The sequence below is a fragment of the Mesoplodon mirus genome, assembly GCF_964341445.2.
Source record: "Mesoplodon mirus genome assembly, chromosome: 4".
NCBI lineage: Eukaryota > Metazoa > Chordata > Mammalia > Artiodactyla > Ziphiidae > Mesoplodon > Mesoplodon mirus.
In genome coordinates this window covers 103,581,807-103,595,223 of record NC_138979.1, presented here as the reverse complement: position 1 = coordinate 103,595,223, position 13,417 = coordinate 103,581,807, and the positions used below count along the sequence as shown (strand labels likewise).

The 13,417-nt window shown below is 55.8% G+C and overlaps 1 protein-coding gene across 1 annotated transcript in view; it reads right to left on the bottom strand.

Moving 5' to 3' along the window:
- The window catches only part of SPTBN5 (spectrin beta, non-erythrocytic 5), a gene marked incomplete at its 5' end in the record, with an annotated part of 44,582 nt that overhangs the window by 20,423 nt on the left and 10,742 nt on the right, over positions 1-13,417 (bottom strand). Inside the window, 20 exon segments of the mRNA XM_082618760.1 lie at positions 319-435; positions 693-854; positions 1,072-1,252; positions 2,019-2,233; positions 2,665-2,829; positions 3,314-3,484; positions 4,250-4,304; positions 4,552-4,679; positions 4,831-5,064; positions 5,531-5,597; positions 6,092-6,282; positions 6,286-6,379; positions 6,484-6,490; positions 6,672-6,898; positions 7,150-7,280; positions 9,674-9,705; positions 9,708-9,789; positions 9,792-9,806; positions 10,512-10,712; positions 13,144-13,353. Coding sequence (XP_082474886.1) covers positions 319-435; positions 693-854; positions 1,072-1,252; positions 2,019-2,233; positions 2,665-2,829; positions 3,314-3,484; positions 4,250-4,304; positions 4,552-4,679; positions 4,831-5,064; positions 5,531-5,597; positions 6,092-6,282; positions 6,286-6,379; positions 6,484-6,490; positions 6,672-6,898; positions 7,150-7,280; positions 9,674-9,705; positions 9,708-9,789; positions 9,792-9,806; positions 10,512-10,712; positions 13,144-13,353 — 2,685 coding nt within the window.

Sequence of the window (13,417 nt, the reverse complement as noted above, 5' to 3'; positions counted from 1 at the left end):
GGAGGAGAAGAAGCAAGAAGAGAAGGCAGAGAAATCCTGAGGCCACAGGAGTGTGGACCGCTACAGAGATGAAAGAAGGCGGATGGGCTCTTCGAAGGGGTGGTGTCTGAATAAGGGGTGGGGAACTGGGGGTGAGCAGGGGGCCCTGCAGGATTTGGGTGGGGGTGGGGAAGGGGCTGGACAGTCTTCAGGAAGAAAGAGCAGGGCTCTGTGCCTCCGAGAAGCAGGATGTGCCCTTTGGGCGTGTGACAGACCCCTTCCTCATGGCCCATCATCACCCCAGTCCAGACCATGTAGGGGATGCTCAGGACACATTACCTGGTGCTTCTTGATGAGCCTGACCGTGGCTGTCTCGTCCCCGCCACAGTCCTGACTGCTCACCAGAGGCCACTTCTCCTCCACCCAGTCCTCCAGCTCTGATACGTCCAGGAAATACTGTCAAGAATGGTGCCAACTCACCGTGACGATCTCAGATGGGACCCTCCATCACCCCTTGGGGACATCACACCACTGCTCTCCAGCAGGCAGCAAAAAGAGGCTTCTTTGCCGATGGGGACCCAGCAGCTCTGGGCCCAGAGTTCTCACCACTGATCCAGCTCCCTGAGAGTCCCAGGTCCCGCAGACCTCACTCGCAGAGGCTGCCCGACTTTGGCTACTTCCCCTGACCCCATGCCCTCTGCATCCTACCGCGCCTCACAGGCCTGCTCCAGCTCCGCCCAGCGGCCTTCCAGCTTCTGGCACTGCTCCACGATGTGCTGGGCCTGGGGGCGCCCTGAGGCTGCAAGGCTGCGGACGGAACCCAGCACCCGTCGCACCTGTCCCTGGTGGTCTTTCACCTCTGCGTGGAGCTCCTGCTACAGAACAGCATGAGGGGCTGTCGAATCTGGGCTTCCCTTAGCCATGGGGTGCCCAGAACAGAGCCGTGGATGCAGCTCCAGGGCTCAGTCATGGCAAAACTTGCTGGCAGAGAAGGGCTGGGGGCAATCAGGCACTGCTGAGTAGCGGTGGAGGGCGTCTAGGGTCTGGGAATGGGACAACAGGGATCCTGGGAGAAAATGAGGACCATTACCTGTGCTTGCGGAGAAGACTGTGGGCACCATCCAAGTATTTATCGGAGCCAGCGCTGGGTGCAGGCATATGCGCTGCCACCCATGTGAGCTCCATGTCGCCCAGGTGGAGGAACTGGTACAGCTCAACGGAGGCCTGCAGCTGCAGTCGCCGGGCGGCCAGACATCCCTGAAGGGACTCAAACCTGGGTGGAGGGAGCAGATGGGGGATGCTGGGGACAGGTGAGGGGTCACGCGCAGTCCTTTTCTTGGCCCAGCCAGGGACCCATGAAGAAAGAGATGGGGGTTGGGGAAGCCTCATCTGATGATGGGGAGGCAGCTGGAGAGGGCCGAGACCCCAGCTGAGACAGGCTGGGACCTGGGACCCTTTGCTGCAGTGCTGGCACCTGGACAAACGTCTCCTTGTACAAAGGAATACAGAGAAACTATAAGGGACTAAAAATAACTGCGTGCATGTCCCGTTGGGGCAAATTCTGGACAGAAGATATAAAAAGACCAAAAAAGCCCAACTGCCACTTCTGAAGAGCCAGAACAAGAGCAAAAACAGGGTGTCGGGACAGAAGCAGGGTACTGCTCATGCCCTTTGCACTTACCACCACCAGAGCGGGGGGCAAAACACCTAAGCCACCCCTCCAGCCCGACGCCTGGACACACCCCTACCCGCACCCCATATAAGGAACAAGCTCGAGCAGGCAAACAAGGGAACTTGTTGCTTGTTCTCGCTCCCCGCTGCTGCAGCAGGGGCCCCAATAAAGCCTTGCCTGAGTTCCTCGTCTGGCCTCTAGTCAATTTCTATTGAGGGGAATGACTCTACTCATAAGGGAAGGAGGCTTGGACAACCTCAGGGCCTGTAGGTGCCACCCTGCTGGGCTCCCTGGGTGAAACCACCCTCAGGTTCACATGGTGGCAATTACACACAATGGAGTGGCGACGGAGCGAGCAGGCGAGTACCTCTGGAGGTACTTTTGGGTCTCCTCCACGATGGTTTGGGTATTGACCACCTGGTGGGCCTGGGGAACGAGGGCAACCATCTTGCCGGCCAGTGCCTGGCTCTCAGCCTCCAACTGACGGTGCTGTCTCTGCAGCCCCCGGCTTGAGCCCAGGTCCTGCCCCATTTCTGCACTCTGCAGGGCCCCCTTTAGCTGCTCCACCTTCTCCTTGGCTTCCTGGGGAGGGAGGCCGGGCGCTGCATTAGGCTCTCCACATACAGGCCGGCAAGTGGCCCTTCTTGGGCTCTAAGGCTGCAGTGCACACCAAATTCACCAACGGCCTTTTGGGGACCTCCCCCACTCCTAACCCGCACCTTCTCCCAGAGCTTCATGAACAGCCCCATCCCCTCACACTTCTTCCTCTCCGGGGGACTCAAGTTGTGCCGAGCATGCATGGGTACACAGGAGGCAATCCTGGATTGGCCAGTGGTGGGTAAAGCCAGGGTCAACGGGCCGTAGGCCAGAGGCCTCCAAAGGCTGCAGGACTTCCCAGGGCAGCCCCAGAGTCAGAACACCCCGACTTCTCCCCTCTCCTTCCCGTCCTGGCTGTTCTCAGCCCAGCCCAGCTTTGGTCTCCCTCCTGTGTCCCGCCCCTCTCTTCAGCCAACCTGCAACAGCCCCAGGAGCTGGTCCTGCTGCAGAGCCCACCGGAGCTGCTTCCCATGCTCTGCCATTTGACGGTTCAACTCATCCCACTTGCTGCTCAGGCCCTGAAGCCCGGCCTGCACGTCCTCCTGGGCACGGGGCCTGCTGCTCAACAGCTCTCTCCCAACCTGCAGTGGACACAAAGGCCCGGGGCGTCTTGTTGAGCTGCTGGTACCAGGAGGGGCGGTGGCAGGCTGGGCCCAGGGGGCAGCAGTGGTGGTGGCTGGCTGCGAGCTGCATGCCACACGCCACAAGGGCTCGAGCTGTTTGCGTAGCCCTAAATCTGTGGGCAGAGGTGGGGAGGCTTTCCTCTGACGCCTGCGAACAGTGTGGGATGAGCAGGCACCAGATGGCTGGTGGGAGGGCTGAGTTCAGGCAGAGGCGGCAGGCTGCCTCTTAGACCCAAGGGGAAGGGGTGACAGAAGTGTTCTGGGCTAGTTTGGGTGCCAAGACCAGGGGGTGCCTGCTGAGTGAAGGGGGAAACTGGGGGATCCTAATTCCACGGAGACTGAGGTTGATTCTTCCTTCAGTGACTGTGCTCCATGCAAACGTGCTATGCAGTGGAAACGTGAAGCTGAGCAGGCCCTGCACCCTCTGTCCAGTGTCCCGCACCTGCTGCAGGCCCTCCACGTGCCCCTGGGTGGACACCAGCTCACGCTCAGCTGTTTTGTGCCACCTGAGTTTCTGCAGGATGTTGACAGGCTCTTGGGATGGCTCATCCGCCAGCATCCGCCACTTCTCCTCCATCCACAGCATCACCTCTGCCACGTCCTGCTTCCATTCCTGCCCAGGAACCAGGGGAGAGTGGGTATCACAGAGTGGGGGTGAGGGCTGGTATGAGGACCTCTAGGGAAAGGGGTCTTAGGGCACCCCGAGGGGAAGAGCAGGATGCAGAGCCAATCCCAGGGTGCAGGAGAGGTGGGACCTGGGGTTACCGCTCCCAAGAATGGACAGGGAAACCAAGATGGGGAGAAAGATGTCTCAGGGAAAACAGCAGAAAGAGGCCTGGAGAATCAGGGTCTGGCTTCACGGTGCCCTGTGCCCAGATAGGAGAAGCATCTGGCCGCGTCCCCACTGCTCCAGCCGCATCAAATCATGGACGGTCCTCTGTCTCCAAACAGGCTTAATCTCCGGGAGGCCTGTGAAATAGCCCGGCTCTGAGACCCCATCGTGGGCAGAACAAATGTCTGACAGAGTCAAGATCTGCAGCTGGAGCCCATGGCCCATGCAAGAGCCTGGAGTGTGGCCAGAGGCCATGAGGACAGGGAGCAGCCAGCTGAGGGAGGGTGAGGGGGTTATTCAAGAGGCCAAGGCTTTGGGCCCAGCCCTGCCTTTGAGCAGTGTGGCCTGAGCCTCAGTTTTCCTCATCTGGAAAAACTGGAGCCATAATGCCTATCTCACAAGGGATGCTTGGAGGTCAATGACATAACGTGTGGGAAAGTGTTTTGTAAACTAGAGTGCTCCAAATAGCACACGGCTGTTAGTGCAGCAGTGGACTCTTAAGCATCCCTCCCAGGGAGGCCTCATGCACCTGGGCCGGCCCCTCCCCTGGAGCTGGAGGGAAGCCAGCAGCTGCCGAACCCAGGCCGCGCTCTCCTGGAGCCTGGTCCACTATGCCTGGATGCGCGGCAGCTGCTCTCAGACCCGGGAGGGCAGGCAGAGTGGCGGAGGATATGGGGAAGCTCCACTCTGCCTGAGGCTCACCCCGAAGGTCGGACACGCCACAGCCCAGGGTGCACCCCACTATCCCCCCACTCCCTGTGTACTCTCCAAGGCTCAGGCAACGGTCTGTGCAGGCTGAGAAAGAAACCTGGACTCTGCAGGTGCTGCCCAGTCAGGCCCAGGCTCACTTGTGTTGGCTCTGAGCCAGCTTCTTGCCACGTGCCCGCAGATCCTCTGCTCGAGGGCCCAGGGCATCCAGGAGCCGCTCAAACTCCTGGTGCCGCTGCAGCAGGCTCTGGGCCTCCCCCACGTCCTCCTGGAGATGCAGAGACTGGGGTCATGCCGGGAGGATGGGGGTCAGCACCATCTCACCCAGCGCTGACCCAGTGGCCTCCCACCCAGCCTGGCTTCTAAGCTCCTACTTCCTGGGGTAGGAGCATCCCAGCTGCACACCCCGAGCTCCATACCGCGAGGCTGTCCAGCTGTAGAAAGGTCTCATGGTTGGCACAGGTGGCAGTGAAAACATCCACTTCTCGACCAAACCTCTGCAACTTCAACCCCTCCTGCAGCCGCTGCTGTCTTTGCTCCCAGGAGGCCTTCAACTCCCTGCCTTGCTGGCCCAGGAGCCTCAGGGTACTGGCTGCCCCTCGGGAGTCTGGGGAGTCCAAGGCTGCCATGGGCTGGCCCCGAGCCTCCAGCTGCTGCAGCCAGTCCAGGACGACAGACAGAGGGTGAAACCCCGTCTGCTCCCCTTGGCAACATTCCTCCCCTCTCACCTCCACAGATCATTCATCTTGGAGCTCTGATGTAAGGGTAACCAGAAGGGGGTCTGAGGCTGGTGAGCCCAGGGGTCCGCTTGTCCTGTGGGACAGCTGTACCCTGGGCCACTAGTGAGACACTGAATGTAACAAGCCCAGCCCAGTACTTGGGACTCACTAGTTCCCGTGCTCCCTGCATGTCACACCTTTGCTCCAGCTGGCCACGCTGATGACGATGCCCAGGCAAGTGGATGTGCTTAGGCAGCACACCCAGAAAAATCACTCAGACTGCCTACATGCCTGACTGGGGCCACCACAAGCCTGGGTGGAGCCTGGAGTGATTAGGAAAGGCACCCACTCCTCTCTGCCGGGTTTGCCCCCAGGCTCACAGCTTGGGAACAGGCGACACCTTTGTGTGAATTAGGAAGAGGCTCCACTTCTCTGAGCTGATGCAGCCCAGAAGCAGGTAGTGGAGTCTAGTGAGCAGGGGATGGGCTGGATTTCAGTGCCCACTTGGCCACCCGTCAGGCTCCTTCACGTGGGGCACAGCCTGCAGACTGTACCCACCCCTGTAGGAGGAGAGGAGGCATCACCATACTAAGGAGGTGGGTGTCTTATTCCCGGGGGGCGGGGGGCTGAGCCATTTCACTCCAGGGGTCCGTGGGGTCTGCGTTACCCAGAATAGGTGGGGAGGCTTGACCACCCTGACAATCTACCAGGCTCACCTGCATGGGGTATGGCCAGGCCTGGACTGGATAGAACGTTCCAGGAAGCTCAGACTCTGCCCTAGGTCCCTCCCCAAAGTATGCAAGATGCCTGACCAGTCCTTGGTTAAACCCCTCTTTGTAAACCTGCCTGAAGCACCACTCCCCTGGATGACTGGACACTTCCTGCCTCTCCCTTTCCCGTACCCCGTCCCCACCGGTTGTGGCCAGCCTGAAGGGTGCCCCACCCGTGCCCCTGTCCTGACCTCTCCTGCTGCAGGTGAATCTCCTCCAGCAGGTCTTGGTGCTCCGCCAGAAGCCGCTGGGCTGAGGCCACGTCCACCACCTCCTCTTCTTCGCTGTGCAGCTGAGCCTGGACACCGCCTGCCCGCAGCAGCCACCGGCTCCCCTGCAGGAAGCCCTGGAGGGCCTGCGCCTCAGCCTGGGCCCAGGCCCATCAGGTCACTTGCTCCTGCACTTGCTCCAGCGGCCCCTGCGGCGTCTCCACCTGCCCCTGCAGGGACTGGCTCTCTGTGGGGCCCAGCTCCTCGACCCTGTGAGACAGGGCCCACCGCCTAGTCCGGGCCCCGCCCTGGGCCCAGTGCCCGGGCCTGTGCTCCCCAGGGCCAGTCATGGCGACTCTAAGCTGGCCCCTCACCCTCCACCTAGGGGCAGCAAGCACGTGTGGCTCTCCCTTTCACCATGAGCACGTTCTCATACTGTTCCCCAACCTGTGCCCTGCCCTTCGGACAGCACATCCTGCCCGTCCTCCCCACCTCAATTTCTGTCCTCTTCCCCATTCCACAACCCTGCTCAGGCCTTCACGGTGCTGAACCCAGGCCGTACTTGCTAGCTGCCCTTTGCCTCTATCCTGCACCAGCATCTTCTGCTGGCTCACTTGCAGGACGCGGTGGCTGTCCTCTAAGTGCCCCGGCTCCAGGGTTTCTAGCTGGAGTATCATGTCTTGTAGCTGGACCCATGTGGTTCCACACTCCTGCAGAAAACTGCACACGTGTGTGGTGCATGCCAGCTGTGTTTCCTTCTCTTTCTTTAGGGCCTCCAGCTGCTCCCACCTGGGCAGAGGGAGCAGGGCTGTCTCAGGGATGTCACGTCACAGGGACACCACCCCGTCCATCCTGGGGTCTTGGCTGGAGGCTCGCATGACAGAAGCTGCCAGGCTGGCCATCCCCACGCCCTCTCCTCTCTGCCTCTGACATGTCCAGTCTTTCTTCCTGGCATCTTGGGGGTCAGGTGAGCAGGCACTCAGGCCCGGGCACTGCATCCAGGCTGCCCCCCGCGCCTTGCACTCCTTCCTCATGCTCACCTCCAGCTCAGTTCCTCCTGCTGTCGCTGGATTTTGGGGAAATCACCAGGATATCTCTGCTTCAGCTGCTCAGTGGAGCTGCTAACCTTAGCCCAGAGGCCTCTTCCCACAGCCAGGGCAGTGAGGAATTTCTGGGGGAAAGAGATTCCAGGCCTTGAGGGAACTTTTCTCTTCCCACACTTCCCTTAAGACTAGGAATGACCTCAGATAGGGGCTTCTACAGAGGTGTTTGAGCTGCATCCCTCTGGAAGGACAGGGATCTGTGTCCTTAAAGGGCTGGGAAGGCCCTTTAAAAATTCAAGACCAGGCATCCAAATTGGACAGGAAGAAGTAAAACTGTCACTATTTGCAGATGACATGATTTTACATATAGAAAATGCTAAAGACTCCACCAAAAACCTCTTAGAACTAATAAATGAATTCAGTAAAGTAGTATACAAAATCAAGATACAGAAATTTGTTGACTTTCTATACACTAATAACGAACTATCAGAAAGAGGAATTAAAACAGTCCCATTTACAATTACAACAAAAAGAATAAAATACCTAGGAATAAATTTAACCAAGGAGGCAAAAGATTTGTACACTGAAAACTATAAGACATTGATGAAAAAAATTGAAGAAGACACAAATAAATGGAAAGATATTTTGTGTTCATAGATTGGAAGACTAAAATTTGTATGGAACGACAAAAGATCTCAAATAGCCAAAGCAATCTTGAGAAAGAACAAAGCTGGAGGTATCACGTTACCTTGATTTCAAACTATATTACAAAGGCATAGTAATCAAAACAGTATGGAACTGGCATAAAAACAGATACATAGCTCAATGGGGCAGATAGAGAGCCCAGAAATAAACCCATGCATACTTAATTTATGACAAAGGAGCCAAGACTATACAATGGCAAAAGGACAGTCTCTTACTAAATGGTGTTGGGAAAATTGGACAGCCACCTGCAAAAGAATGAAACTGGAACATTATCTTACACTACACATAAAAATTAACACAAAATGGAGTAAAGCCTTGAATGTAAGACCTGAAATCATAAAACTCCTAGTAGAAAACATAGTGGGGTAAGCTCCAAGACATCAGTCAGATGATGATTTTTTGGATTTAACACCAAAAGCAAAGCAACAAAAGCAAAATAAACAAGTGGTACCACATCAAACTAAAAAGCTTCTGCCTAGAAAAGGGAACCATCAGCAACCTATGGAATGGGAGAAAATATTTGAGAATCATATATCTGATAAGGGGTTAATATCCAAAATATAAAAAGAACTCACACAACTCAATTGCAAAAAAAGAAAATACTAATAATATAATTTAAAACTGGGCAGAGGCTCTGAATAGACATTTTTCCAAAGAAGACATACAGATGGCCAAGAGCTATATGAAAAGATGCTCAATATCACCATCATAATGGAAATGCAAATTAAAACCACAATGAGATATCACCTCATACCTGTTAGAATAGCTATTATCAAAAAGCCAAGAAATAACAAGTGTTGGCAAGGATGTGGAGAAAAGGGAACACTTGTGCATTGTTGGTGTGAATGTAAATTGGTGCAACCACTATGAAAAATAGTATGGAGCTTCCTCAAAAAATTAAAAATAGAACTACCATATGATCTAGCAATTCCACTTCTGGGTATTTATCTGAAGGAAATGAAAATACTAACTCAAAAATATATATGCACCCCTATCTTCATTGCAGCATTATTTATAATAGCCAAGACTATGGAAACAATCTAAGTGTCCATCAGTGGATGAATGAACAAAGAAAATGTGATACACACACACATGCGTGTGTGCACGCATGCGTACTTGAACTGGAATACTATTAAGCCATAAAAAAAGAATGAAATCTTGCCATTCAGGACAGTATGGATGGACCTTGACAGCATTATGCTAAGTGAAATAAGTCAGATGGAGAAAGACAAATACCATATGATCTTACTTATATGTGGGATCTAAAAAAAAAAAAAAACAACAGGCTCAGAGATTCAGAGAACACATTGGTGGTTGCCAAAGCGGAGGAGTAACGAATGGGTGAAGGGAGTCAAAAGGTACAAACTTCCAGTTATAAAATAAAAAGTCATGGGGATGTAATATACAGCATGGCAACTATAGTTAATAATACTATATTGCATATTTGAAAGATGCTAAGAGAATAAGTCTTAAAAGTTCTCATCACTAGAAAAATAATTCTGTAACTATGTACGTATGGTGATGGTTGTTACCTAGATTTATTGTTGTGGGCATTTTGCAATAACATACAAACATCTAATTATTACGTTGTACACCTGAAATAATATAGTGTTGTATGCCAATTACACCTCAATTTAAAAACATTCAAGGCCAGCTCCCTCCCTCCCTCCTCCCAGAGAGGACCATGGCTACCATGGAGCGCTGAGAGTGGGTAAGGGGGAGGCAGAAGCATGGTGGGGAGAGAGCAGGGCAGGAATAAAGAGGGGCAGCAGGGCCAAGCAGCTAAGACCCCCCACCGGCTCCAAGAGGACTGTACCTCATACTTGAGCTGCATGACCTCCAAGTTGGGGCCTGGGGCTGCAGTGTTCGGAACAGCACTGTCTGGTTTGCCAGCTCCCCACAGAGGCCACAGAAGCCAAACAGGGCCACCAACCCTGGGCCCTGCGGTGCTGAGGAGAGGCCGGCCCAGAGGCTGGGGTGAGGGTCAGTGCCCGCCACGGGGCGCTCAGAGCAGGTCCCCCATCACCTCCCAACCAGCAGAGCCCAGGGCCAGGGCCAGAAACGGTCCCTGTCCCACAGCTGGGCTCTGTGCCCTCTGTCAGAGGTGGCACAGGGTAGAGGGCCCCAGCAGAATGTGTGCTTTTGTTCTTGTCCTACTCATGTCCTTTGGCTCTTAGGTGCAATCCATGCTTCTCCCATGGGACCTGACGCCGGTCCTGGGCCCCCTCCTCTCCGGGCTCTCCTCTAGCTGCTCCTGGGCTTCACCGCTGTGCTCCAGGCACCCTGGCCCTCATTTCTGCATTGGGTCTCTTTCCTGCCTTTGCACAGGTCCTGCCTAGAACACTCCTCCATGCCATTTCCCCCTGCCCTCTCCCTGGCTCACCTGCTCTCAGCTTCTCGTTGTTCAAGTCTCTGCCTAAATGTCCTTCCCTCAGCGACACCTTCCCTGACTCCCCATCCTGACCTGGGCTCCCCTCGCACGCTCCCATCACACCCGCGTCTGTCTAATGACTTGTTTCACATCTTCTCTGCCATGACGTAAGCTCCCCAAGGTCAGGGAGCAAGTCCAGTCACTGCTCTGTCCCTGGGCTCATGGCTCAGGGTCTAGCCCCCAGTGGGTGCTCTGTGAACGTTTCTTGAACAAGGGGCGTTACCTCTGCCAGGGTCCGCAGGCCCTCATAGTCCTGGCTCAAGTGGTCCTGTGTCTGGAGGATGGTGTTGGGGTCAAAGTCAGGGTCAGGCTCATCTGGGAGGGCCATCTTCTGGGTGCCCCGGGGGCCAGAGTAGCAGGAAACCTCATGTGGGGCCCCTCGGTTTCTTGGGCCTTCTTTCGGAGAGCTCAGAGCAGACACCACCTGTGCGGACAGGACAGAGGGCAGCATGTCCGGAGGGGGCTCCCCGCAAGCAGCAGAAGGCTAGGCTGGGTGGGGCCAGTGGTTGTACCTGGGATTCTTGTTCCATGATGTGGCTGATGGGCACCTGGCCGGGCAGCACCCCCAGTCTTTCAGCTCCCAGGTGTCGGGGCTCGTCTGGTGCAGGGGCTGCAGGGTCTCTCCCGGGAGCTGGGTGAAGTGCATCCCTGTGGGAGCACAGGTTCTGAGGGCTATGCTAGTCCTGCTCCTCTTCTTGACCCAGGAGTTGGCCAGTGGGGATGGGTGGGGGATTACTTATTACTCAGCCCTGTGCCAGCAGCCCTGGGGGCGAGAAGAGGATGAGGGTCAGAGCTTCCTGTTCAGGGCCTTACGATCTTCTCAGGCTTGCAAGCCCACAGACCTAGAGCTGATGGGCCACCTCCCGGGACTGTGCACGAATAAGCAGAATGTGCATTGTGTGAAATAAATACTATGGGTGTCCAGGGGGGAAAAATGGCCAGAACAGTCTGGGGCTGTTGGGAAAGATTTCATGGACAAGGTGGGCCTCAGTGGGTCTGGCTGGCGGAGTAGGATTTGCAGAGGGGGAGGCAGAGTGGCTCTGGTGGTAGGAGATGGGGCAGAGAGGGGTGGGGAAAGCACAGGCTGGCCCTCCCGATGCGGGTGGATGAGCATCTGGTCTCTGTCCCTCTGTGCCTCTGGCCCTGGGCAAGGGTAGGACACAGCAGTGGCAGCCAGGCTGAAGAAAAGGAATAGGCACAGAGAAAGACTGGAAAGGGGAAGGAAACAAGGGAAGACTGAGAATTTCGAGCAGCTTCACATCTTTCTTTCTGCTGAACCCAAAATGGCCTCTTCTTAACTTCCTCCTTTCGGTCTTCAGATGCCCCTGAGAGCCACACAGAATAAATTTATGATGCTCTGTTAAGGTTCCTACATGGGGTCTTGGTCTTATACCTCTGTAGATGAAGCTCATCTGGACCAGAGGGCAGGGGTACTGGCTGCCCGGCAGTGCTAAAATTTGGGTCCCATCCTGAGGTCTCCCAGTCACATCTCCATCAACTCTGCTCTAGCCTTCAGGAGGCTCCCTCTGCATGGAGGAGGGAAGGCTCTGCTTAGCTGCCAAAGTGGTTCCCCACCCCCAGGAGAGGGGGCATTTCTGTATCAACCACCCCCATTGGGCAAAGCAAGGGTCTGGAAATGCCAGAGACTAGGACTAACCTCTCTATCAATGCCAGGGCTGGCTGGGCAGTAGAGGACACAAGAGAAGGATAAGGCACCTCCCATTCATTCATTTAAACAATTAGCTCAGACTGGAGAAGGAGGCCACACAGAACAGGAAAAAGGCAATACCAAAAGCAGTGTGCGTTAATATAACTAAGTGCTGGAGTTAAACCTCATAGCCACACAGGGAAGGATGGGGAGAAACAGCCTCGGACCAGGAGTTGGGAGGCCTCTCCAGCAGCTGTGAGGGCAGTAATTTGGCCTCTGTGAACCTTGGTTACCTCATCTGTAGAGGTAGAGGTAACCAGACAACTGATAACACACTGTGGATCTATTTTCAAAAATTGTTAATTATGTGGTCCAGGGAATAAATGCAAAGGAAAAGAGATAGCTCGACCTCGGCTAAATTAGAACCATAGACTTTCCAGACCCGGTTAGTCTGGTCCTGGTGGTCAGGACCGGAACCCCAGTCAGCTACCGACTACTCCACCAGGCACCCTCCTAAGATACGAGGACCTGAGCTGCAGCTGTGCAGGTGCATGGGACATGGCTGGGCAGAGAGAGGGCATCTGGGAAATGGAGCTCCCTTGGGATGAGGGTAGAGGGACCAAATGTGAGTACAGGGTCTGAGGGCTGTGATTTACGCATCTTGAGCTACATGTATGGCTTCTTGAAAGACAATTGCAAGCCCTCGTAGGGTGGACCGAACTACCCACCAGGTAGGTATGTGTTTCTTTTAAAACTGGAGGTTCAATGAACTGGGGGGGGGGTTCAGAAAGCAGTCTGATGTAGTGATTAGGCCACCCCAAACCTAAAAAGGCCAAGTCAGGGGAGAGAGCCAAATAGGGCTGAAGGCTGAAGGGTCACCTTAGGCCTGGTGGTGAAAGTAAAGGGACACTCCTGGAGGAAACTGATCAGTGCCTGGGAACTGGTGGGCGAAGTGAGCAACGCCAAACTACACTTCGATGGCCTCCAACCGTGAGCAGACAGGACTCCACTACCTGTGGGCAGGTCGGCAGGGGAGATGATCTGAGGAGGGGTGGGCACCTCCAAGCCCAGGGGAAGGCCAGGTCAGGGGCCACAAATGCCCTCCCATTTCCACCCTCTGTGTGACCATGGGAGAGCGGGCACAGCACGCGCATTTGGTGTCGGAGGCCCGTGGGTCTGGGTCCCTGCCCGGTCGGTGCCCCCGCACCAGGAGCGACGACGCCCGGGCTGCGGCCGCCGGCGCGGGCTCGTCCAATCGCCGCAGCTCGGCCCCAAACACGCGCACTGCGCGCTCCAGCCGCAGGTGGCGCCACAGCAGGGCCTCAGCGGCCGCCTGGTCCTGCCCAAAGGACATGCCCTCCGGCGCTGACCGCCGCTCCCGGAGCCACAAGGCTGCCTCCGCCACGTCGGCGAAGTACTGAGGAGGGCAGGCTGGGCACGGGCCAACCCCGCACTCCCCGCCCGGCCGCCCATTGCCCACC